The sequence below is a fragment of the Thamnophis sirtalis genome, unplaced genomic scaffold, assembly GCF_051295495.1.
Source record: "Thamnophis sirtalis isolate CommonGarterSnake01/CBP01778 unplaced genomic scaffold, rThaSir2_p1.2 scaffold_9, whole genome shotgun sequence".
In the NCBI taxonomy this organism is placed as follows: domain Eukaryota; kingdom Metazoa; phylum Chordata; class Lepidosauria; order Squamata; family Natricidae; genus Thamnophis; species Thamnophis sirtalis.
Genome location: NW_028261389.1, coordinates 30,932,056 through 30,959,677, shown reverse-complemented (window position 1 = coordinate 30,959,677; position 27,622 = coordinate 30,932,056). Strand labels below are relative to the sequence as shown.

The window sequence follows — 27,622 nt, the reverse complement described above, 5'->3', positions numbered from 1 at the left end:
GGCGTATTCGGGTCTTTTCCCGTGTAAGATTGAGAGTATCTTGCCGACGTTTCCACGAGGTCCCACTTGCCATGTTCAGGCTGGTGCCTTCAGCTTCGTGCTTGTGCGAGCAAAGGGTGATCGGAGCTGCCGTCTTTCTATAAATATTGGTGCCGTGTGGAGCAATGTTCCCTCTAATTTTTTTTCAGTGTGAGCGGAAAAGTACAGTGTTTGAGCTGCACAGTTTCATGCCTGAGCACCTAAGAGAGCAACAGTTTGAACTGCTGTCACGTCTGCTGGACATTTGCGCAACATTCCAAGCGTCAAGCGCCAATTGCGAGCGAGGTTTCAGCCTGATGAATGCCAGGCATGAAAATGTGCCACTCAAACACTATACTTTTCAGCTCACACTGGGAAAAAAAGGCTCTCTGCTCAGCTTTTGCATTGTTAGATTGGCTAGAGAGAGACATGGCACCAACAGCCGGGGTCCTGGCATTTTGCAGGCAACCTGTCCTCTCACATTCCTTTGGAATGCAACCCATCACATTTGAATTAGATTTTGCCAATTATCCTATTAAAAGATAATCCTATTATTCTAAAATATGACTAACTCAATATTAAAAACTGTAAATATTTAATGCTGATAAATAATAGCAGTAATTGTTATTTAGTATGATTAAAATCAGTATTGATATATCAATATAATATCTATCAAAATTGACAATAAACACTAAAATAACAATACAAATATATAATTTGGAATATAAATGTAATAAATATAATATATAAATGCAACATAAATGTAATAAAATAATTTATCATGAAACTCTCCCCCTTTAAAATAGTAAGATCAATTAAATAGTCTAGCAAGTTTGGACTATATGCTATGTTATGTTACTTAAGAATATATATATCTCAGAATCAGATACAACATCCACATCATTTCCAACTGAGTCAATAAAATCATATGCCATGCCAAAACTATTTTAAATAAAGATATGAAATTAATCAAGTATTGCATTTATTTTTCAAAATGAATGTACATTTTTTTTATTATTTAAGTTTTGTACCCCATCTTTTCATCGTCAACGTATTCAAAGCAGCTAACAGATTTTTTAAAATTGAAATCTACTTAAAACTTGGTGTTAATCTAATTCAAAAAGCCTGGCTAAAAAGGGAATTATCCTTTTCTAAAACCAAAAAAGAAAGAAGAACTGCGGCAGGATTGTATTCCGTAGTATTTAATCAATGCATAGCTTTCAAATGTAATCCAAATTATATATCTAAACAACATTATAAATCATTTAAATATCAGAAGATTCGAGCATTGTTTTTTCTGATCTCTTGGCAGAAAGGATGTGTACTGGCATTTTATGGAATTTAAAATGATTAAGTCCATGACACAAATTGCACAATAGGAAATCCAGGCCAGAATGCATTTAACTCATTGTATCACCAGGGACCAGAATTTAGCAGGCCCAGGGAAAAGCCACTTTATAGCTAAATTTGATACCATTAAAAATTAAATAGGATTAAAATCTGTGGTTTATAATTTACCCAGTTGGGCCATGTAGTCCACCCCACTCCATTCGCCGGCGTTAGCCCGCTGCACCAAGGGGGCATGTAAGAGGGAGGGGGAAAAGCAAGAGGAGATACGGCCGCAGCTAAGCACGCAGCAACCTCGACGTCTAAGTGGGCGAGTCTGTTTTGTTTTGTTTGTTTTATTTTGTTTTGTTTTATTGCAAATTTATATGCCGCCCTTTTCCCTGAGGGGACTCAGGGCGGCTTACAACAATAAAGGGAAGGGGGTGCAAGACAAAACTTAAAAAGAAAAAAAAAATCGTGATTAAAGGAAATTGGTCATAAAAACACAACATTCACTCAACATTCGGGCGGGGTGAGAGTAATCCTATCCCCAGGCCTGACGGGATAGCCAGTTCTTGAGGGCTGTGCGGAAGGCCTGGACTGTGGTGAGGGTACGGATCTCCACGGGGAGGTTGTTCCATAATGTCGGAGCTGCAACTGAGAAGGCTCTCCTCCGCGTAGTCGCCAGTCGGCACTGACTGGCGGATGGAATTCGGAGGAGGCCTACTCTGTGCGATCTGATGGGACGCAGGGAGGTAATTGGCAGGAGGCGGTCTCTCAAATAGTCAGATCCACTACCATGGAGCGCTTTATAGGTGGTAAGTAAGACCTTGAAGTGCACCCGACGATCAACAGGTAGCCAGCGCAGCTCACGGAGGATTGGTGTTATATGGGCGAACCGTGGTGCGCCCATGATCACTCGCGCGGCCGCGTTCTGGACTAGCTGAAGTCGCCGGATGCTCTTCAAGGGCAGCCCCATGTAGAGCACATTGCAGTATTCCAGCCTAGAGATCACAAGGGCTCGAGTGACTGTTGTGAGAGTTCAGGTAGGGTCGCAACTGGCGCACCAGGCGAACCTGGGCAAATGCCCCCCTGGTCACAGCCGACAGATGGTGGTCAAAACTCAGCTGTGGATCCAGGAGGACTCCCAAGTTGCGGACCCTATCTGAGGGGAATAAATTTTGCCCCCCCAGCCTGATTGATGGAACGTTAACCAAATTTTTGGGAGGAAAACACAACAGCCACTCGGTCTTTTCCGGGTTGAGTACCAGTTTGTTAGCTCTCATCCAGTCTTTAACAGCCTCAAGGCCCCGGTTCATCACGTCCACCGCTTCATTGAGTTGGCACGGGGCGGACAGATACAACTGCGTATCGTCCGCATATTGATGGTACTTAATCCCGTGCCTCCGAATGATCTCGCCCAGCGGTTTCATGTATATGTTAAATAGCAGGGGGGACAGAACCGAACCCTGCGGCACCCCATAGGTTAGGGGCCTCGGGGACGATCTCTCCCTCCCCACCAACACCGACTGCGACCTGTCCGAGAGGTAGGAGGAGAACCACTGTAAAACAGTGCCGCCCACCCCCACCTCCCGCAGTCGTCGCAGAAGGATACCATGGTCGATGGTATCGAAAGCCGCTGAGAGGTCAAGGAGAACCAGGATGGACGCATAGCCTCCATCTCTGGCTCTCCAGAGATCATCGGTCAATGCGACCAAAGCGGTTTCAGTGCTGTAACCGGGCCTGAAGCCAGACTGGAAGGGGTCAAGATAGTTAGCTTCCTCCAAGGTACGCTGAAGCTGTAAGGCCACCACCTTCTCAACAACCTTCCCCAGAAAGGGGAGGTTGGAGACTGGACGATAGTTGTTAAGAACTGCTGGATCCAAGGACGGTTTCTTCAGGAGGGGCCTCACCACCGCCGCCTTAAGTGCGGTGGGGAGGTGTCCCTCCCGAAGAGAGGCGGTGACAACCGCCTGGATCCAGCCTCGTGTCACCTCTCTGCTGTTGGCAGTCAGCCAAGAGGGACACGGGTCCAGTATACAGGTGGAGGAACTTACAGCTCGCATAGCCTTGTCCACATCCCCAGAGGCAACATCCTGAAACTCAACCCAGAGATGGTCTACCAAGTTATTCCCCTGTGTCCCGGCTGGATCTGCAGGGGTGGAGTCCAGTTCCGATCGAAACCGAGCAATTTTGTCCGCCAAGAACTGACTATATTCCTCAGCCCTTCCCTGTATGGGGTTCCCCGTCTCCCTCCTATTTAGGAGGGAGCGGGTTATCCTAAACAGGGCGGCTGGGCGAGACTCGGCGGACGCTACCAAGGAGGCAATGTGTGATCTTTTGGCAGTTCTCAGTGCCCAAATATACTCCTTGGTGCAGGCTGTCAACGATGCTCGGTTCGGTACGGACCTATCGGATCTCCACCGGTGCTCTAGGCGTCTTCTCCGGCGCTTTATCTCGCGGAGCTCCTCGGTGAACCAAGGGGGTCTCCGCGAGCCGCTGACCCGGAGGGGCCGTAGTGGCGCAATTCGGTCAAGAGACTCTGATGCCGCCGAGTGCCAGGCCGCAGCAATAGTCTCCGCCGAACTGTGGGCGAGAGCATCTGGAATGACCCCAAGCTCCGTCTGGAACCTAACAGGGTCCATCAGTCGCCTGGGGCGGAACCACCTGTTCGGTTCCTCCTCCCTACGGTGGGGGTTTGGCCTCCGGAAGTCTAGCCTCAGTAGGTAGTGGTCTGACCACGACAGGGGAATGATCTCATTTCCCCTCAGACCAAGATCATAATTCCACTGCTCCGAGAGGAATACGAGGTCGAGTGTATGTCCCGCCAAGTGGGTAGGGCCTCGAATTACCTGGGTCAGGCCCATGGCTGTCATGGAGGCCATGAACTCCTGCGCTCCATCAGAGTGTTCGCCGAGCGAAGGCAAATTGAAGTCCCCCAGAACCATTAGTCTAGGGAACTCAATTGCTAGCTCGGCTATTGACTCGAGGAGCGCAGGGAGGGCCGCTGCAACGCAGTTGGGAGGCAGGTACGTTAGCAGCAAACCCGCTTGACCCTTGAGGTCCAACTTCACTAGCAGGGACTCACACCCGACAAGCTCCGGAGCAGGGATCCTACGAGGAGCTAAAGACTCCCGGACTACAATAGCCACACCGCCACCCCTTCCCTGGGCTCTCGGCTGATGAAGCACCTGAAACCCGTCTGGGCACAGCTCTACGAGGGGGACTCCTCCCTCCGTGCCCAGCCATGTTTCAGTAATACATGCCAGGTCTGCCCCCTCGTCTACAATCAAGTCCCGGACGAGGGGAGCCTTATGGATAACAGACCTGGCATTTAGCGACAGCAGCCTGAGACCAGGGTCCTGATCGCTCACGCCATCTGACCTTGGAGTGGGACTCATAGGGCCGGAAGGAGGGATCTCTGCAATATAGCGAACCCTCCTTCCCCTGTAATGGCCAGCCCTAAAGTCCCCGCCATATCTGCCTCTCCCTGTTATGACCGCAATGCTCCGACTCTCTCCCGTGGGCATAATTCCCCCAACCACCCCAATGGCCCCCGCATGTCCCGCCAGGTCCTCCGAATCAGGCATACTCAGGCACTCACACAGGCAGTCCCCACAATATAATTAAAACACAAAAAGAATACAGCAATAATAGTACTAAAAAGTGGGTCTTTCATACTAACTCATTCAGTCTCACGCACTCAACATACCCATTTAAAATTGCGCAACACAGAATTTAAAATTATAAGTTCCAGAAGAGCCAGCCTCCCTTCCTCCAGTTCCAGAGAAATCCAAGGCCAAAGTCCAAGAACCGTATTCTATAAATAGTTGTAGATGGAGGTTGTATAAATAGTTGTAGATGGAGTCCACAGCATTCGCGCCCGCACGTCTGAGACAGGGCATAAAAAGGGAAGAAAAGGCAGGGAGGAGATGACTGGAGCCAGCTCTGTTTGGGGCGCTGGCTTGCACACAAGCGCATCCCCCAGCGCAGGGTGGGGAAAGGCTTTGTTGAAAGATCCGAAGCGCTGCAGTCCGTGTCCAGCAAACGACTGCGCGGCAGTGGGAAACTGCTGCGCAATGTTTACTTGCCATGTGCGCGGCCGCGTGGCCACGCACCTTAGAGGGAACAGTGGTGTGGAGTGCTGGCTTTGTTGCTGTAAGCAGGTTGGTTGGCTGTGTTGTTACATCTTGATTAGTTGATGGAGTTGATGTGTGCAGATTAGTCGGCTGTTTCGTAACATCCTGTGTGGCTGAGGTACTAGCTGTGTGCCCATTAGTCTTTCGTGTTGTAACCACCTGGGTATTGGGCTGTGCGATGACATCCTGAGCTCTAGTGTAGTGATATCCTGAGTTCTGTGCTGCAACATCCTGGGAGTTTGGCTGCATTGTAACATCCTGAGCCTTTGCGTTGTAACTTTCTGAGTTCTGTGGTGTAATGTCCTGAGCAGATGGCTGTGATGTAACATCCCGGGCTTTGGTTTGGCTCTGGGTTTGCGGTCTGGCCATGTGTTCACAGCATGTGTCAATTTGCTTTGTGTGGGGGTCAGATGGGGGTGCAGCAGTTGGTGATGCTGCTGTGGTTTGGCTTCTGGATGGTGGTTGCATTTCGTCTATGGGATGGGTTTGGGTTTGAGTCTGGTGAGGGTGATTGGTGGTGGCGTCCTGTGTTGTTCTGGGTCCGATGTCGGTTTTTGTGGCTGGGACTCATTTGTTGACTAGGGCTAGTTTCCAGATGTCTGGTAGGTGGGAGGTATCATCATGTTTATTTATGTTGTGGGGGTGTTTCTCTATTTCGATAGCTTCCATAATTATTCTCTTGTTGAAGTGTTCAGTTTTGGAGATTAATTTGGTTCCTTCAAGATCAATTTCATGTCCTGTTGCTTTAAGGTGCTGGAAAAGGGAGGAAGTTTTTTCTTCTTTTCTGACTGTGTTCTTGTGTTCTGCGATGTGTGCATTTATTCTCCTATTAGTTTGTCCAATGTATGGCTGGGCAGATTTTGCATGGTATTTCATAGACTCATTGGTTTTCTAGCTAGATCTTGTCTTTGGGGTTTCTTAAGATGTTGGCTATTTTTTGGTCAGTGCCGAAGGATGTCTTGATATTGTGTTTGTGGAGAATTTTGCTGATTTTATCTGTGGTGCCTTTGATGTAAGGGAGGAGGGCGATGCTGTTGTCCTGTTCTGTGTCTCAGTTCTTGGGGGGCATCTCCTTTTGGATTAGGTTGGTAATTGTGTTTCTTTGGAATCCGTTGGAAATGAATACGTTTGCGAGAGTGTGTGATTCAGTTTTCAGGTGGTCTTTGTCAGCTAGGTGTTTGGTTCTGGAGATGAGGGTCTTGGCTATGGAGTTGATCTGTGCAGTGTAGTGATGGGATTGTGCATTTAAGTAGTGGTTGGTGTATGTTTTTTCTGGTAGATGGTGTGTCCTAGGGAGCCATTGAGTTTTTTGTAGATTAGGACATCCAGAAAGGGAAGTTGGTTGTTAGCTTCTATTTCAGATTTATCTAAGGCATTGGTTTCAAAATGTTCCATGTATAGGTTTGCGATGACGGGTGAGAGGGGTGATCCCATAGGTGCCCCTTCTATCTGTTTGTATCTTTGTCCATTGTGGATGAAGTATGTGTTGGTTAGGCAGTGGTTGGTCAGATCTAGTATGTGCTTAGCGGGATTGTATTTGTTTTGGATAGCTGTACCTCAGCCACACAGGATGTTACGAAACAGCCGACTAATCTGCATACATCAGCTCCATTAACTAATCAAGATGTAACAACACAGCCAACCAACCTGCTTACAGCAACAAAGCCAGCACTCCACACACACACACCAATATTTATAGAAAGACAGCAGTTCCGATCATGCTTTGCTTGCAGAAGCACGAAGCCGAAGGCACCAGCCTGAATATGGCGAGTGGGACCGCGTCGAAACGTCACCAAGATAATCTTACACGGGAAAAGACCCGAATACGCCAAGACCTGCATATATCTATCTCTATCTCTATCTCTATCTCTATCTCTATCTATCTCTATCTCTATCTCTATCTCTATCTCTATCTCTATCTCTATCTCTATCTCTATCTCTATCTCTATCTCTATCTCTATCTCTATCTCTATCTCTATCTCTATCTCTATCTCTATCTCTATATCTATATCTATATCTATATCTATATCTATCAATCTATCTATCATATATATGTGTGTGTGTGTGTGTGTGTGTGTGTATAATACACACACTCAAAATAATTTGCCAACAGGAAACATTTCTAATATTTCTATTTGAATATTTCTCATAACATGGGAAAGGGTGCAATCATGACATTATTTTTATAGCATATGCCTCTAGCTAAATTGTACTATGCCATTGTCAGTGGCAATCTCTGGAAAGGAGGGATACCCACAGATTGCTGCAGTGTGAAAGGTACAATAGGAAGGGCAGTTCTATTTGTGAAAGTCAGTAGGTTTCAAGAGAAGTATTATCAGTCTGAATGAGCTCTCATTTATGGAAACACAATGGAATACGGTTCTATGATAAGAAGATTGAAAGTTTAAATTCTATCCCCTCTTTGTTCCTTGCCCTACTTTGGACTCACCTGGAATACAGTGACAATGGCCCAAAGTAAGGAGTCAAAGTTTTTCCGGTCAGGGACTGTGTCTCCTGTGTCAGTTCTAAGACTAAATTTACAACCAAAGATGTGCATTCCAAGGATGCTGTAGGGGAGAAAAAAAGTTTTATGGTTTTTAAAAGAACATAGAATATCATAGATGGAAGGTCTTCAAGTCCAATCCCTTGCTCAAGCAGCAGACCCTATACCTGTGATGGCAAACCTATGACACATGTGGCAGAGGTGGCACACAGAGCCCTTTCTGTGGGCATGCACGTTGTTGCCAGCTGCTCTTCGTGAGTGCCATAGTGCCACAAAATGGCAGGAAAACTGCCAAAATCTGCCCAAAAAACAGGTCATTTTTCTGGGCTGTTTTGGGGGCATTTCAGGCCATTTTTTTGGCTGTTTTGAGGCCATTTGGGGGCTGTTTTCAGGACTTTTTGGGTTGTTTTCAGGGCATTTTCAGGCTGTTTTCAGGGCCAAAATGACCCCAAAAATGGCCTGAAAATGCCCTCCCAAATGGCTCCAAACAGGTATGTGCATGCCGGCCAGCTTGTCTTTGGGTTTCCAGTACTCTAGTGTGCGCATAGGCTCATTTGCACGCATGCACGTTCCAGTTGCCACTCAGTGTCAAAAAGGTTTGCCATCACTGCCTATGCTATTTCGGACAAATGGTTGTGTGTTAAAAGCCTCCAGTGATGCAGCACAACTTTTGAAGGCAAGCTGTAAAGCATCAATCAGTGTCTGCTTGTTTTCAAATTCTTAAATAATGATTACATTCTATTGTTCCCTTTCAAAACATGTAGGGAAATCTTTATGAGTTTCCCCAAATGTAAAACAACCCTGTGAAATAGGATCAAAATGGAACCTCTAGTGTTCATAACTGGTGGCATTGGTTAGCCTTCTCAGATATATCCCCAAAACAACCCATCCACTTCACTTCTCAATGCAGCATTAGTAGTAAAAACAATACAATAGCAAAACTTATTGATTACTTTGAAGCATTGTGAGATCTATTTTGATTTTCTTCATTCACATTTTAACTGTTCATTTATTAAACTTCTAGCCTTATTGCCTTTTTTTTATTTAAAGGCAAAGAAATTTGGCTAAGCTGAAAAAATATTGAAAAATGTCATTGTTCTTGAACAGAAGGCACTAGTGGACATTAATGCAATATTACTCAGTATTCTTTCTTTGAGAACCTCAAGATATTTCAGATTTCACCGCTTTGCATTCCTAACCAGAATGAATATATTGATTCAGTATGACAACACTGGTCTGGTATGATGGAGGTTATAATTCAAAACATCAGGAGGACATTGGTCTAGAACATTTACAGAAAAGCAGATTAGGAAAGACTGATCTTAGCTATAATTAACTTCCCTTTCTTTTGATCTAAGGTTGAAGGAGTCGGTTCCACCACAAAAGCGCGTAGGACAAAATCGCGCTCGACAAAAGCGCGCTGTGACGTCATCACAGCGCGACGAAAAAGATCGAAAAAATGTAAAAATAAAGCTAAAACCTTCCCCTAACCCCCCCAAACCTAACCCTAAACCTAACCCTAACCCTAACTCTTAACCTAACCCTAAACCTAACCCTAAACCTAACCGTTAAAGTAACGAAAAACGGAACGGTAACCCTTATCCTAACCCTAACGCTAACGCTAACGCTCTAAAGCTAACCCTAACCCTTACCCTTACCCTAACCCTAACCCTAACCCTAACCCTTACCTTTATGTGAATCGGCTTGCTTTAATTTAATTTTTATTAATTTTTATTTGAATTTTTCGATCTTTTTCGTCGCGCTGTGATGACGTCAAAGGCGCGATTTTGTCGATCGCGCTTTTGTCGTCCGCGCTTTTGACGGGTCACGGAAGGAGTCGACATCTGATTGTTATAGTCAAAATCCTTCTTTTGCAAACTGCATTGATGTCCTGGACCTCCACATGGCTGAAAGCTATAGCTGGTCTAGAAGGAAGTAGATAGGCTGTAGCCAGCACAATTGATTGATGCACAGTTTAGCATCTGAATATATAGGATATTGCTTTGCCAAAATGGATTTTGTTCATCCAGTCTGGTCATCTTAACAGAACCTGATTACAGTCTCCCTATGCGGTTAAGTCCTTTGGACTTGGATCAGGCAGCAGGCTTTCTCTGTACCAAACCTAGTGCCCTGGACTATGTTTCCCCTCCTTGCTTTTCCTAAAGTGATTAAAACCTTTTTGTTCCATGAAGCCCTTGACCTTATGTGACTGTGAGGGTTTATTTTATTTTTATTATTTCCTTGAGTTTTTGCATTGTTGTACATCTTCCAGACTCTAGAAGATAAATAAATAAACACACTAACTACATGTATTAATGGTGCAGCTGATATCAGCTTATCACAGCTTAAAACTGCTCTGATGGCTTAGGGTACTCCTGGATATATAAGTTTGAATTCTCTCTATTTCCAGCCAGCATAATTATTGTTGAAAATTCTGGAACTTTGAGTCTGTACGTCTGGAAGGCACTCAAGTTGGGGAAATCAGGTTTAGGCTCAGAGATTTAATTTGCCTTTGTTGACATTTTCCTTTCTCAGTGTTTAAGCTAGAAAAGGAGCCCACCCTATATTAATCTTCCATGTTCACTTGTTAGTTCCTTGTTATCTTTCTGCTTCCATTAAGAAAAGCTAACCACATCCTATACAGACCCTACTGTCTTCAGCATGCATTTCATCTTCCTACCTGAAGATAAAGATAAAGAGCATGAGGAGCATGCAGAAGGTTGCTACATTATCCATTGTCTTCATCAGTACCACAAGTTGGCGCCGCAACGCAGGCATGAATCTCACCAGTTTCAGCACCCTCAGTAGCCGGAATGTCCTCAGCACTGAGAGGCCACCATCAGCCTGACCTACAATCTCCCAGATGCTGCAGATAAAAGCAATCAGAAGAGGAAAACTGACACACAAAACACACTGACACACAAAACTGAGAGAGAAACTACTAAGAATCATAATAAGATTGGAAAAATAATAAAAGGGATTCAATAAACAACCCATTTCATTCAGTCATCTTTAATTAGGTTTAAGTTCTAAGCAGACTCTACGTATGAGAACATTTGTGAGGGTAAGAGAAGTATAATTTCTCCATCAAATGCACTGGTAACTATAATTCAGGTTTCTGGTATAATCCAAAGGCTTCCTTGAGCTTCTATATAAACCCTAGCTAGAAAGGCCACTGCAATTATGGGAGGTGAGAAATCCAGAAGATCTGGAAGGTCCAATCTGAGACAACTAAAAGAATATCTGACTTAAGCATTTGTCATCAAAATATATTTTGTAAATATACTTCTGAATAAATGTGTGTTTGTGTGTCTAAGGATATATTTATGTGTGTGTGTGGGGGGGTGTTTATCTGTGTCCGTGCACACCTGGTTGTGTATCTATAGATACAGATATATCTGAGGAAGTGAAGAGGGTGAACAAAAAGTTCATTAAACGAGCAAAGAGTAACAGCAAAGGATTTTGGCAGGGAGGAATAAAAGAGAAAACGGATCAAAGGGAAGATGAATTAGAGAAAGCACAGATTACTGTTCCCTGAATGTTACTGATGCACATGGTACTGCTGATTGCCCACTGGAGCATCATTTGTTGCCAACCTATTTGAAGCAACTTTGGGACAAATATAAGGAAGCAGTTCGAAGAGAACAAACTGAATAAACAAACAGGGAGCTGTGGACAAACTTAAAGGCGAGCCATTTATTTTTGTTTTCTTTATTGTTCATATAAAGAATATGAACTGTTCTTGTGACCTGCAGGGGCCGTGCCATGTTTGTTTCTTTCCCTAAAGATGACAATCATTAAACATGCTGCAAATGCAGGCTCACAGCCTTGCTGTAAGGGAAGGTGAAGAGACTAGAGGCAAAACTGTCCATTGCTCAATATAGTGTCAAGATCAACATAAGTTTTTTTCCAGTGGAAGAGAGGGAGTGATTTCTCTCTATTCTGCTTTGATTGGACCACAATACATTCAATTCTGAGCACAGCATTTTAGAAAATACATTGACAAATGGAACATGTCCAGAGAAAGCAGCCAAGTTAATTAGGGTCCTGATAGAAAAAAAAAGTAAGACAAATGGTTGGAGGCACTGGGCACGTTTAATCTGGCGAAGAGGAGTCTACAGAGACATGATAACTGTCTTCTAGCATCAGAAGGGCTGTCATGTAGAAGACAGGGCAGAATTTTTCAGAGTTGTTCCAGAAGACACCATGATGGGTTTAAACTATGGAAATTAAATTATGGGGAAATGGATTTCTGTGGGATATCAGGAAAAGTTTCCTAACAGTGAGAGTTTTTCAACAATGGAAAAGACTGCCTGGGGGAAGATGCTGGACACTCTTTAATTGGAAGTGGTGAAAGTGGGGCTGGCCAGCCATTTATCAGGCAAGCTATAGAAAAGGTTCTTGCATTGAGCAGCTGGAATGAATCAGATAATCTCCAAAGTCCCTTCCTGACACGCCACACCATTGATTCTTCTATGTAGGTACGTGTCTGATCAATAATTAAGACTGCCAAGCAAAGTAGCCTCTTTATCTAGAGACACACACACACAAAAATCATCTAATTCTTTTCAAATATATTCAAACTGATGACTGTGGCTACATGTGGAGGAAATGCCATTGTTTAATCATAGATTAAGACAGTTATGTAGGAACGACTAGCACACATGTGCGAGGGGAACCTTTACCTTACCTTTATCTTAAAGACAGGAATTCTGAATATAGAAAGAAGAGATAGAAACTGAATGCCATACCTAGGAATAACATTTTACTTTACAGGTAGACCTCACTTTAACAAAGTCCCTCTTTAGCAACTGTTCAAAGTTATAAAAGTCCTGAAAAGAAATAACTTGAGGACAGGTCTGAGCACTTGTGGTCCTCACAGTGTCCCCACAGTTACATGACTGAGATTTGTGTGCTTTGCAATCAGTGAGCATTTACTGAGGTCGCAGTGTCCCATGGTCATATGATCACTATCTGCATGCTTCACAACTAATTTCAGACAAGCAGGATCAATAAGGAAGCTGGCAGTAAAATCATGTGTCTCAGTCACATAATGTCTCACCTAACAAACGTTAGGGGCGTGCATAAGTGCCCTAATGTGCCTATTGTCCCTGTCATTGTATTTTTATTCTCTTATTCTTGTTCTTATTTTTTGTTTGACAAATTCCAATAAATAAAATAAAATAAATAAATAATACCTCTGTTGCTGGCCCCAATTATGGTCATTAAAACAAGGACTACTTTAGTTATATTTATAGTTTTGCACAAATTATTTGTTATGCTGATCCTGTAATATGGCACTATAAAACTGGAAAAAAATATTTAGTAAGGATTTAACACAATATTCCTGCTTTCACATTTGGCAGCGTTCATTTATAATGCAAACATCTGGTCGAGTGTCTTATTGCCAGTCACTCTCTCTCAGCCCAACTCTCTTCACAGAGTTGTTGTTCTGAGGTAAATAGGAGGAGGTGGAAGTAGTTAGTTATGTTACCACCTTATTTATAAAAAATAGTAAAGGTAGGATTAAAAAAAAATCTAATAATAAGAAAACATAGACTATCCTGAAAATAATTGATAATCTGGTGGCAAAATTTGAAATATAATCAAATCTTCAGGTTGCCTGACTCTACACATAAATTTGGGTAATTATACTACATTAATTTAAAAGGCTAGTTCAAAATAATGATGTAAACATAATTCATCACTAGTAATCATTTGCTAATCCCATTCCTTATCCTTGGGCAAAATGGATTTATTTAAAAATAATATGAATTATCACAATGTGGGCACACACATGCTTATAATTAGTAGACACGACTTAGCTTTGATCTACTCTAATTTGAGTGGCAAGAAGCTAGCTGTCATCATCCACTGCTCTTATGCAACATTTCATTATTGATTCAATAGAGATTTGAATTGTCATTACCTGATGATGACAATGATACTGTCAAAAATGTTGTATGGGTTGCGAAGGTAATCAAAGAGACCAAAGGCGGCAAGTTTCAAAATCATCTCCAGGGCAAACATGCTGGTAAACACAACATTGCAAATTTCCAAAATATTTGTCAGCTCCTCTGGCTATAGACAAAAGAAAGAAGCCAAGACATCAAATGCATTTAGGAAATGTCACATACTTTTCTGGATGGGATACATGAAATGAGAGCACCTGCCTTTTAAAATAAGGGCATTTGGAGCCTTTCAAATATCTTCCTCCAAGTGTACAATGAATGTAAACCTCTAAGGCTACTTATCTCTCCAACATGTAATGAATGTTGATATTTTCCCCTCCTTTCTTCCCCTTTTTAATTAATCTCCTTTCTAATTTGTGTGGTCTTTCACTCCAGCACTGCAGTGTCTATTAATTTGGTAATGTATTCATTTAAAAAAAGAAAGGAAACTGATTTAATTGCTCAGTACTTGAAAGCAACTGAGAACTGTGGAAGTTGCTCTAATTTTGAAATAGACATTGGATTTGCTATTTTTGCCCCAGTAACCATTTATGATGATTTCATGATATAACTCAAAATATTTCCATTGTTACTTTATGATATGGCCATTGCTTGTGCAAATTCCACAACACTGTTTTGCAGCAATATTTGAAGTCTATCTGTAATCACTGGATTTCTTTTTATATATTAGCAATAGCAATATAGCAGTTAGACTTATATACCGCTTCATAGGGCTTTCAGCCCCCTCTAAGCGGTTTACAGGGTCAGCATATTGCCCCCAACAACAATCTGGGTCCTCATTTTACCCACCTCGGAAGGATGGAAGGCTGAGTCAACCCTGAGCCGGTGAGATTTGAACCGCTGAACTGCAGCTAACAGTCAGCTGAAGTACTGCACTCTAACCACTGCGCCACCTCGGCTCTATTAGTACGGATACAAAACTTAATGATGATAGAATTGCAATTATTAAAACACAAAGAAAGTATCAGGTTTATGTGTTTCCATTTTGGGAGGATAGAAGTATCTACTTCATCTTTTACTAACCCCCCTACTCTGATTTTCTCCATTCTTTCCACTGGCATTCATCTACTAGCAACAGAATTGGCCCTATTATTATAATCATTTCTTATTACAGGTAGTCCTCAAGTTAAAACAATCCCTTTAGTGACCATTCAACGTTACAACAGCACCAGTGGTGGGTTCCGGATCTCAGTGCAACTGGTATGGTGCAATGGGGCCCGGCGTCTCCCACATGCACGCGTGCAGTGCATGCACACACATGCACAGCATCCCTACCTCCACGATGTCTCCGCAATACTCCAGCTGCTCAGTGGAGCATCGCACAGGTGCCATACGCTCCATGTGCATGCGGGGAAGTGCCAAAGAGCTCAAATACAGGTAAGGAGCTTGGGTAGACGGGCGGGTCCTCTGGAGCACCATACCGGAACGGTACCCGGTGCTCCCGGCAGGCACCAGTACGCCCGTACCAGGGTGTACCACCTGCAACCCACCACTGAACCAGCACTGAAAAAAGTGACTTAACACCATTTTTGACTTATGAGCATTGCAGCATTCCCGTGGTCATGTGATTTATATTTGGATGCTTGACAACTGATTCATATTTATGAGAGTTGCAGTGTCATGTGATCGCCTTTTGCAATCTTCTGACAAACAAAGTCAACAAGCAGATTCATTAAACAATTGCAGTGATTCAATTAACAAATGTGGCAAGAAAATTTGCAAAAGGGAGCAAAATTGACTTAACAAATTTCTCACTTAGCAACATAAATTTTGGGCTCAATTGTGGTTGTAAATTGAGGATTACCTGTACTTTCTCAGGCAGTCTAATGAATTACTAGAAGGAGTATCAACATGCATGAATTAGGCAGCAGTAAGCCATGAACTGTTAAAATGTACCAACAGAAAAAGAAGAGGGTAACCCAGAAAGTGGTTGCAAAATTCAGCTGAGGAAACATCAAAAAAATGTAGCTTGTGTTTCATGGCACAATAATGCCTTCTGGTATTTAACCTAATCTGGAAGGTACCAAGCCCACATAAATATTATAGAAAGTGGTAATGTAGGATCCATAGGAAGTTGTTTTATCCAATGGGGCTGATAGCATGATAGCAAGTGCAACATAGTTGTTAAATGTCCTTAACCATCAAAGTTTACTGGATGAATATGAGGTAGTCATGATCTCATAGATAACCTTGTAATAAATCTGGAAAAGAAGTGGTATGTATATCACCTTGAACTTATAGATGAAAAGGATGAAGGTGATGACAATGATGATATAATCTACCTATAATATTCTATGAAATCTATAGCAAAATTCTGTGCTCTGTTGAATTTGTGTCACTCACGTTGCTTCTAGTTTATATGTGAATTATATAGACTGGGATTACAACAGTATAGAAACCAGAAATGAAAAACCAGAGAGTCTGATAGCACATTTAGCACTAACACATTTTATTATAAGGCATAAGTTTTCATGAGCTGCAGCACATTTCATCAAATGTGTGAAGTAGCTTTCAGAACTAGAAGTGTTCACAGAATAATTATTAGTCTTTCCTTGCGACCATGTTTTTTTTACTTACAGCTAGTGAGTAAACTTATTAAACCTTGGGTGCATAGAAAATTAGGAACAGAATCAGGGTTCTTACACTATCCTTTCCTAGTCTAGATGTTTTAGATTACAATTCCTATTAGTCTTATTCACTGTGATAATGAAATATGCATTAGATGCATTAGATCATGGAAGATCACGGCTAAGATCATGGAAATTACATTCAGTGGATACCAATTTGGGAAAAGCTACTTCAAAGCTATCCAGGAAATTACAAATAACATTCACTCACTGAAATAGGAAAATGCACTTCTACTTTAGTGAACAGAAGGATCAATTCCCTAGCCACCTGCCCTCCATTCTTTTTCTCAACATTACCAATCCCAGTTCCTGAGTGCTTTGTTCACAAAAACACCTCTTTATTTCATCAAGTGATTTTAACAGCTGCTGCCAAAAAATGTTTATTTTCTCCATGGTTTCCTATTTCAATTCCACATTTCATTGTAGAATAGTGATCAGTGACATTATACTAATTTGAATTATACTAATTATAATTACACTAATTTGAATATTATACTAATATTATACTAATATGGCAAAAAGGGTGCACATAAGGAAATGGTACACTTTCCCATGCCAGAGATTTGATTGTGATTCCCAATTCCCCTAAATACAAAATCAAAAACAGTATTAGAGAAGTGTGGAAGACTCCATTTCCATCTGCTCCAAGTTTCTCTAGCAATAAGGAACACATACACATACACACACTTACACACAGACACAAAACCACTCAAGCACTTAAGTCAGTTTCAATGTGGCTTGCTCCGACATAGCAATAGCAATAGCAGTTAGACTTATATACCGCTTCATAGGGCTTTCAGCCCTCTCTAAGCAGTTTACAGAGTCAGCATATTGCCCCCAACAACAATCCGGGTCCTCATTTTACCCACCTCGGAAGGATGGAAGGCTGAGTCAACCCTGAGCCAGTGAGATTTGAACAGCCGAACTGCAGAGCTGCAGTCAGCTGAAGTAGCCTGCAGTGCTGCATTTAACCACTGCGCCACCTCGGCTCTTACATGAGCATTCATAGGATTGAAGCCTAGGAATGTACACTGCAATAATATAATTTACTTTTAAGAAATATGCAAAGTATAAAGCTTTCTGAATTATTATTATTTCTTTAAAACCAGCCATTTTGGATATGTGAGAAATTCCTCACATGAAGTGCTTCCTTTTTACCTCCCTGCATTCCCCTAATCCCCAGCTCATTCTTCTGAAGTGATTTCTTCCTTAATATTTCACTTTTTTCATAAAGTCCTTTATATTATTTTTGGGATGGCCATGATTTCCATTAATTACAGAGTTAATGTTTATAAAATCAGTAGAAGCTCTTTGGGCTCTGTTGGGGAGGGGATAAGAAGTAACTACAGAAAGCAAATTCATTCCCCTATTTTTCAACTGGGAGCTGGCAAGACATCACATTTATTTTTAAATCAACATATTTGTCCAACACAATCTCTACTGAATTTAAAGTAACCCTTGTAGCCCTAATATTGAGGTTCATGTATTGTACATTCCATAAATGTTATTGAAAAGAAGCATTCCTGCACATCTATCCAAGGTTTTATGCAGTTGCCAAACTTATAAAGCAAAAACAAAATGAAACTCATAACATTAACTCTGCAAAGGGAGTGTGATTTCCCAGTTTTACTACAATAGCAATACTGCAGGATGGCTTATGACATGCATCCATGATAGACTCAAAAATGGTGAAACATGTGGGACCTTTTAGATTTAACCTATACTTTTATCCCTATAACTGGTATATCACATTTCACTATATTAAATACACAGTGGATATTGCATTGTTTTATTAAAGCATGTATCCTGAAAGGTACGGTACGGTTGGAACGGGCCCAGTGTCGCCCACATGGATGCACACAGCGTGCGTGCGCATACCCACCTGGTGCACACATGTGTCGTACCTGTCAGCGACGCTTCTGCAAGCCTCTGCAATGCTCCAGCGGCTCGGTGGAGCATCACACAGGCGCTGTACGCATGCACAGAATTGCCGAAGGCTTTAAAGGACAGGTAAGGAGCTTGGGTGGGCAGGTTGGCCCTCCGGAGCACCGTACTGGAACGGTACCCGGTGCTCCAGGCAGGCTCTGGTATGCCCGTACCGGGGTGTACTGCCTGCAACCCACCACTGCCTGAAAGACAGTTGCATCTAGAAATACTCCAAACAATGTGCCCTAGAGAGTGTTCCACCGAATGTTACCTCTGACTTTTCCTTAGGTGAAGTAAAATTTCCTTATTAAAACCAAAACTAACAAAACAATTCTGTAATTCTATTTTAGCCTTTGTGTTAAGATCTTTCAAAGGAGCAGAAGAGTCAGGAGAGGTAGCTGTGTAATTTTTCGTCTTCAAAGAATAATGCCATGCACCTACCCTTTACAAAATGTTATTTCATATGACTGCGTGTGTGTGTGTGTGTGTGAGAGAGAGAGAGAGAGAGAGAGTGAGTTTTCTGGCTGATCTAAATGATTCAGGAAAAGAGTTTCATTATGACATGTATATTTTTATGGCTAGGAATATCAGTTTACAGTCTGACATCAGTCTCCACAGCTACATAACATTACAACTTATTTTGTGTTTTACTTCTTATGTTGATCTTTGAAAAAGTGAATGGGGAAAGAAGTTGTTGTCTTTAGTTTAACTAGGAAATTATAATTGCCTATAATGACTTGGTGTGATACTTTTGTCTTCAATTTGGATTATCATTTTGTAGAATGCTTTCCAGTTTTTGCTTTTTCCAGTCAGAGTGGGGCATAAGGGCTTAAGTCCACTTTTGATTTAGCATAGAATGATGCCCTGAGCTTTTATGGCCAATCTTTTAATTTGCAGATAACATAGCACCCTATGTTTTATTTAAACACCTTTCCTGACTTTTTAAAACCAGGAATAAGAGTCTAGCTTCTCTTACTTAGTGTTTACAGACAGGTTTTTTAAAAAAGTAAAAATGTTACAACCATGTAATTGAAGCCCCCCCCCCTTTTACATGTGATTGAATAAGTTAATGAGAATTCCTGGGAGTTTTTCATATTGTGTTGCATGGAACCCTAGGGTTCTGGAAATGACTAACAAATTAAGGGAATTAAAGGTCACTTGAGCTCAACCAATTTTCTGTCTCTATAATTTTGCTCTTAATTGGGGACATTCTGATTTTTTTAAAAAAAACTATCAGCTCCACATCCTAAAAATGTTTGAAAACCCCTGCTCTCTTCCATTTGGCAAACATAATAAAACTATATCAGAAATTACTGCAAGCACAAACTAAATGACAAAGTTAGAAGTAAAAAATGTGGCACTGTGTTCTGACTGAGGCTTCCAAGAGCATGAAACAATGTCTTTGTTCTGGCAAAAACCCCTTTTATTAATTTACAGTGAATTCTGCTCATTCACAGCTGGCAAAGTCTTTCAAAGGAGGATTTGCAGTCACAGACCTTATCTGGCTTGGAGAACTGACAGGCCGATATCTGCAGAACTTGGCAAGGAGTCTTGGAAAGTCACTAACCAATTAACGAACTCCCCTTTAGCTCCTCTTTTATTTCATCTGGGAGGGGCCATTCTTTGTCTGGCCTTACTCCCAAGTTGACCCCTGTTGTTTAGTTGTTCCCTTCGTCTGGTAATTCTGCGCATGCACACACTGGGAACAGGATCCAGCTGTTCATCTGCCTCATGATGTCTGACACTGAAGGCAGCTGATAGCTGGCATATAGCTCTGGCCCCCTTTCTGCCTCCGACACAGAGCCCTCATTGGAGCCTTTTCCAGACTTCAGGACTGGCCCATGTTCCTCCCCAACCTCCTTACTGTCTGAATCTGCTGCCAACACTGCTGGCTGCTGGTGGGCCATAACAGATTGTCCCAACATAAATACAAGTACACATCCAGGTGAACTAAGTGAACATTCTTGACACTTTCTGTTTAGATGTACTTGATGATACTTGATACTTTCTCTTCAGATGTACACCTGTGTGTCAGAGGTGAGTTGCTCCCGATTCAGCCCGGATTGGGCGAACTGGTAGTAGTGATGGCGGGAGGCTCAGCCCACCCACCCGGACACTTCTGCGCATGCAGGCACAAGTGAACTGGTAGTAAAAAAATTAGAAACCCACCACTGCTGTTTGTGTTTCAGGGGTGGGTTCCTGCCAGTTCTAACCTCTTCTATAGAGATAGAGATGAAGATGAAGAGCAAGAGGAGGAATTCTGGGAGTTGAAGTCCACAAGTCTTAAAGCTGTCAAGTTTGAACACTTCTGGGGTTTTTTTCTAAAGGTTAGGGGTGCAAGGGTCTTGTAACTTGACAGCTTTAAGACTTGCGTGCTTCAAATGCCAGAGTTTCTAAGCCAACATTTTGGTTGCTAGGCAAGAGCATTGTTAAGTGAATTTCACCACATTTTACAAGTTGGCCATGCCCACCCAGTCACATGGCTGGCCAGTCACTCCCACCTGGTCATATGGCTGGCAAGCCACTCTCACAAAGCAGGCCACACCTACAGAAAATGTTCTTAAAATTTTGAAACCCACCACTGGTGTGTTTATATGTGTGAGCTGTACACACAAATGTACTGCAGCAGAATTTTGGCAAAAGCAAAAAAAGAAAGATACTGTACTCATTTTGATTCCATCCAGACAATTATGTCAGTAACCATAAGAAACTGAATGTGGCATCTAGAATATAAGAATTTATTGTTCTCCTTCCTTCCACTGACATTCTGTAGCTGCTGTTTTGTTCTTTCTGTACCATAGTGAGGATGTGATGTTTTAAAAGTCATGCTTGTCTGTCCATTACCGGAAAGGTCATTTGTTCCTGCTCACTCCCTATTTCTCCTTGCAATGAGTTTTTCTAACCAATTGTGTACATGCTTATCTTTTTCTAATATACCTTTTTGTACCAGAAAATGAGTCCACTCAAGGAGCTGGGAAAAAAGAAAAGAACATCTAGAGGACTAAATAAACAAAGGAAACCAGAAAAAGAAAGTGGAAAACAACAAACTCAGAGATAAGGATTGAAATAAAAATGAACAAACAGAATATGATTCAAAGAGAAGCAAAGTGAAAAGCATGAAATGGATAATTGAAGTATTGTTGAAACAAGCTATTGCTTATTTGCATTGAATTATTATATTAAATTACAACTTAAAACATCAGCAAATAAATTGTTATTTCTTTTTTGTTGTTGTAAGTCCCTACATGCTTGTCACTGAATGTGATATATAAATTAAAGTCAAAACATGAGCAGGAACAAGAGATAATTAAGGTAGAAAGCTAAAGAATGGGAAGTAGTAAGGAGAAAATGTAATTCATAATTATAGCCACCCACATAGCTTGAGAAAAACAACTTTATTGGGCAAGAAAGGTCCTCTATTTCTTCAAAGATACAAAATTAGAATGATATCATCACTTGCTTTATGACCCAAGTGCCACAAGGAACTCTTAAAAAAGATTCCAGAAAATATTTCTGAAATCACTACTGAGATTTTAAAATCAAACTAAGGTTTGTTCCGCTTAGTTAATTTTAAAACAGCAGTAGGCAATCCATATTCCCCAACCATCCCATTTATGTCCCTCCCAGCACTGGGAACAGCAAAACGACCAATTTCAGCAGCACAACTCCAGGCTATTTTTGTTTTGGAGAAGGTTAGAAGGCGTAAGGTGACAATGTTATTAGTGTGTGACTCCCAGAGGGTTGGCTTCCATTCTTAGCCTTAGAAAGAAAATATTTTAAACAAAACCAATTCCAACCAATCTCCCCAAAACCAATGCACTCCCACCCAAAAAACTCACCCCAAACATTAACCCACAAAACACAAAAGCTCAATCAAGTGAAACATTCTGGTCAAACCTCTTCACTGTATTTATTATGCAATGGCCTCCTAGGATTCTCCTAAAGAGCAAGAGTTATGAAGCGCAGATATCTCATAGTATCTTTTTTGTGGTGTAACAAGTGGTATGTAGACAATCAGATGTTTACACAAACTAAGACAGGAAAATAAGAATTTTCATTCTGTACATAATTATTAGCACTTTCTGGTTTCCCTTAAATTATTGCATTGTTGCGAAAGATAACAATAAAGGAGAGAAGCAGGAAGAAGAACAAGAGAGCTATTTAGGAAGCCAGAAGTATTTGAATCTCAAACTAAGATGGATCTAAAATGAGACATAAATATAAAGACCAAACTAGTGACCACAGTAAAACAACTATGCTTAGAATTGACAACGAAGACATTAAAGTTATGAATAGCTTCTGTCTTTTAGGCTCAATCATCAATAGTAAGGGAAAAGCAGTAAAAATTATGCTGGAGACTAGACTTGAGGAATCACGAAGGACTTGGAGAGCATATTCCGGTACATCTATAAGTACAAAAATCAGAATTGTGCAAGCCATGATAGTCCCTGTGACACTTTGTTGGAGCTAAAGATGGATTTTTAAAAAGTAAGATAAGAACAGTGCTGATGCTTTTGAACTTTGATGTTGGGGAAGACTCCTGAAAACTGCAGTCAAGAAAATAAACAAATGGATCATCAAATAGTATTTAGTATTTAGTATTTATTAACACTTATAGGCCGCCCTTTTCCCTGAGGGGACTCAGGGCGGCTTACATAAAATGAGGGGAAGGGATATACAGGGCGGGGCATAACCTTTTCCTAGGGGGTCACAGCAAGATCGACAGCAGTTTACAACTTCCGCGACACCTCATTTTAAAGCCCATAAAAAACTGAATTGAATGAGCTATTAAATGTTAAATTTGCTTTAAGAATGGCTGGAAAATTCGATTCGGAAGAACAAAGCTCCTTGCATGCGTGCAAATGCGACTCAGCAATTGTTAAAGGAAAACAATGTCGAATTTTGGGGCAATGACGTCTGGCCGGGAAATTCGCCAGATCTCAATCCGGCAGAGAACATTGGGGCCATAATTAAGGATGAAGTGGAAGCTCTGATGATTCAGGAGCAAGGTCAAAATCGATATTCGGTTGAAACTTTGAGAATGAATTTGGAAACTGTGTTGAAAAATCTGGAAAATCGAACGGAACTGTTTGAAGATTTGTTGTGTTCTTATCCACCTCGTTTGAATGCTGTTCGAAGGGCTAATGGTGGTCATACTGACTATTAAATCGTGTCAATAAACTCAGTTTTTGATGGGCTTTCGAATGGTGTATGAATTATTTGTGTTGTTATTACAAGTGTTGCTGTGACCCCCTAGGAAAAGGTTATGCCCCGCCCTGTACAAACAATAACACATACAATACATAAAGTAAAATAATAAGCAACATTCATTCATCATTCGGGTGGGGGCAATTATCTTTGTCCCCAGGCCTGACGGGCTAGCCAGGTCTTAAGGGCTGTGCGGAAGGCCTGGACGGTGGTGAGGGTACGAATCTCCACAGGGAGATCGTTCCAAAGGGTCGGAGCTACTACTGAGAAGGCTCTCCTCCTTGTAGTTGCCAGTCGGCACTGACTGGCAGATGGAACTCGGAGGGGGCCCAATCTATGTGATCTAATTGGTCGCAGGGAGGTAATTGGCAGAAGGCGGTCTCTCAAGTACGCAAATAAATCACTCCACAGTTCTCACTCCAGGCATAAATGACCAACTTCGAATTATCCTACTTCAGATCTATTATGCAAAGACCTTGCCCTCTGAAGAAGGCTCTAATGTTGGGAAAGCTAGAAGGAAAGAGAAGACAAGGACAACTTACAACAAGATGGATCAATCCAGTTACAATACTGATGAAGGTACCATTGGAACAATTGAAGGACCAGATTAAAGAAAGATGATCATGGGGGAAAAAATCTATGTGGTTACTAAGTGTTGACAACAACTTGATGGTGTGTAATCTATCAATTAGTCAATCTAAAATAGTCAAGAAATTAAAAACAATTCATAAAAATGGCATTGTTCATAAAACCATAAGATCATATCCAGAATACCAGGCACTACATCAGAAGATTCATTTCTAGAAACTGCTAAACTGCCCCTGGAATAGAATGATCTGTAGCCTAGATTTCAACCTTTTGATATATATGATAGTTAATGTATATAAATAATAAACTTACTTTATTTTTAAAAAAATGTTATATAGTATATTGGACCCGCATTACTAGCTATCCAGGTCTGCAGGTGGCCTACAGGCCATGACTTGGACATGCTTGATCTAGACAGAAACACTGTTCTGGAGTTTCTGGAATGTCCCATTCCTGGATCAATGATCCTGGAATCCATCTCTTCCCCTTCCCGCACAAAAGAACACTGCAATCTGGTGAAAACTAGTTGTCTCTTTATTATTCTACCAAAGCTACTGTAATTTTGAAGGTGGGCTTAATTGCAATATGATTTCTATTTCATTGCCCAGGGCCTAAGTATCAGAGTTGGAACATTTTCTTTGAATGGGTGTGTCAATAGTCAGGTGGGGGCTGACATTTGATCATCCTATAAATTTTATATATCTGAGGACAGGTGTCTATAAAAGGAAGGAAAGAGCACTTTGATTATGATCAAAGATCATGAAGAGTAAAACAAACAAAATAAAATTAATCAAATGAAAATGTATTACTTTTTATTTTCATTGCAGCCACACAAATTTCAGCTGCTATGATAGGAAAGCTCTTATGTCCCTCCTGGGTGTGTGGCAGCAATCTGTAATCCTTGCACAGATTCTTATAAAAATTGCAATGAAGTAATCATATAGTAAATAAATAGACAGTTTCTATTTATCCACAGTCAGATGAGCAGGTGTATTTTATTATGAAATTTTGGTGAATCTGCCCTATAGTATGCTAATGGTAGCCAATGATCCTTCTGGTTCTGAAGAATCTTAATTGTTATCGACAATTTTGAAATTGTTTCAGCTGCTTGGTGCAATGTCTAAGTCCTCTGTGCATGAAAGACCATGCCTAAATATTTGAAGGCAAGTATCTGATTTCATTTCCATTCATTATACAACTATGTGGCTTTGTTTTTCTTATGAATACCGATGCTTTAGATTTTTAGTATCCATGAATTCTAATCAAGAGAAACAGGTGATCCCTGTCTAACTGTACTTTCTTCAATAAAGCTTGAGTATGTATTGAAATTCAAGAATTCAGAGGTAGTAAATCACTAGTAAAACATTATATCAATTTTATTTAGAATTATCAATCCAAATATGATTGCCTTCCCTTGCCTTCTCTTTTTATATCTAGAATTTTCTTCAGGGAATTTTTCATTAAGAGCTTCTTTATATGTAGGACTGTGCAATTGCATAGTTACCCTTTGTTTTAGGATTGGCACAATGTTTGTTAAGTGTGATATCTCTGGGCCTTGGGCAAGAAGACCCAAAGCAATTTCCTGTTCATATTTCCCTAGGGTTGGGCTAAAGACAGAAGTTCTTAAGAGGAGGACTTTGATTTCACAAGTTTTTTTTCCCCAGGAGATGCAGCCTGATTAGTGGTACTTATTATTATTATTATATTATATTATGAGCTGTGGTGGCACAGTGGTTAGAATGCAATACTGCAGGCTACTTCTGCCGACTGCTGATTGCCAGCAGTTCTGCAGTTTGAATTTCACCGGCTCAAGATTTACTTAGCCTTCCATCCTTTCAAGGTGGGTAAAATGAGAACCCATATCGTTTGGGCGGGGGGGGGGGGGCGCAATATGCTGACTCTGCACTAAGTGCAGGGAAGGCTGTAAAGCACTGTGAAGTGGTATACAAGTCTAAGCGCTATTGCTTTTACTGGGGAACCCTCAGAAGAAGGGATTTTAAACTGTTTTAAATTTTCATGATTTGCCTCTGCTCACGCTGGGTGGGTAATTCTGGAAGTTAAATCCGCACATCGTAAAATTGCTGAGATTGAGAACACTGCTATGAATGAATAGTACATTATTCCAGGTTTTTACATATATTTAAAATAAACAATTATTTTATTTCAGGTCTGAATCTTCCTTCCTTCCTTCCTTCCTTCCTTCCTTCCTTCCTTCCTTCCTTCCTTCCTCCCTCCCTCCCTCCCTCCCTCCTCTGGATAACTTTTTCCTTGTATGTCTTGTGTTGACAGCTTTTTATTAGCAAGTAATTATCCAGGCTCTTGTCTCCCTTTAGTCACCACCAATTAAAATGTTACCCATTTCATGTTCTTTAATCTTTCTTTTACGACAGATCTTCCCTTTTTTAAAAAAAACAACAACACTATTTCTTTTTATATATATATTGCTCTCCTCTGAATTGAACATCAATTTTGTTTAGGCTAAGATGCCTAGATTAATGCTTATTATATAAAGCAGTCATATATATATATACACTCTTATTTACCTTGAGTATTAGAGGTGGCATTCTACTGGTTTACCCCAATTCAGGCAAATCAGTAGTGGCAGCAGCGGGAGGCTCTGCCCACCTGGCCAGATGTCATCACAGATGCTCTGCACTTGTGCAGAAGTGCCATGCGTGAGTGAAGCAAGCAAACACAGGTGCGCGCTCCCGGTTCCGAACCAGATAAGAGGATCAGGCATGAAATGCAGTGCTCCTGTGCATGCGCAGAGCATTCATGATGACATCTGGGCAAATGGACGGAGCCTCCCATCAGTGCCATTACTAGTTCGTCCAAACCGGGGCGAACCAGCAGAGTACCACCTCTGTTGGGTATGTATTGTCTTGGATGCTACTGAGTAGTAGATCCCAATCAGGAAGTAACTTCCTCAGCTTTATTTTCTGCTGCATATAGTACATCTGGCTAGTTTATTTGTCAAGCATGGAGATGTAAGGTTCCTCCTGACCTTTGTTCTCAGTTCTATTTCATTTTATTCCTCCATAGACACAGCCTGCCTGTTCCTACATTTTCTTTTTTCACTGTCTGGCTATCCGGAGTGTCTACAAAATTATTCACAGCAATATTATTCACAGCCATTTCACAGGACTATCAAACTATAGTAAGCGTGCCAATTCCAGGTTCTTATGCTTACAACAGCAGTCCTTGTTTAGATTATCAGTATTATGGACAGTGGCTTAACTGTGTTGAGTTCTTTGCAACTGAAAAGGTGTTGATTTTGGTAGATATTGGTCAATTGCTTGTAATGCATGGGGCTGA

General features: G+C 41.4%; 1 protein-coding gene across 3 annotated transcripts in view; it reads right to left on the bottom strand.

Moving 5' to 3' along the window:
• The window catches only part of CACNA1I (calcium voltage-gated channel subunit alpha1 I), a 173,384-nt gene that overhangs the window by 57,325 nt on the left and 88,437 nt on the right, over positions 1–27,622 (bottom strand). For all 3 annotated transcript variants that reach the window (XM_087723205.1, XM_087723207.1, XM_087723206.1), the window contains exons 9-11: positions 13,916–14,067; positions 10,667–10,852; positions 7,933–8,050 (exon numbers count right to left, since the gene is read on the bottom strand). In XM_087723205.1, the coding sequence (XP_087579331.1) occupies positions 7,933–8,050; positions 10,667–10,852; positions 13,916–14,067 (456 nt within the window). The remainder of the gene's footprint in view (positions 1–7,932; positions 8,051–10,666; positions 10,853–13,915; positions 14,068–27,622) is intronic.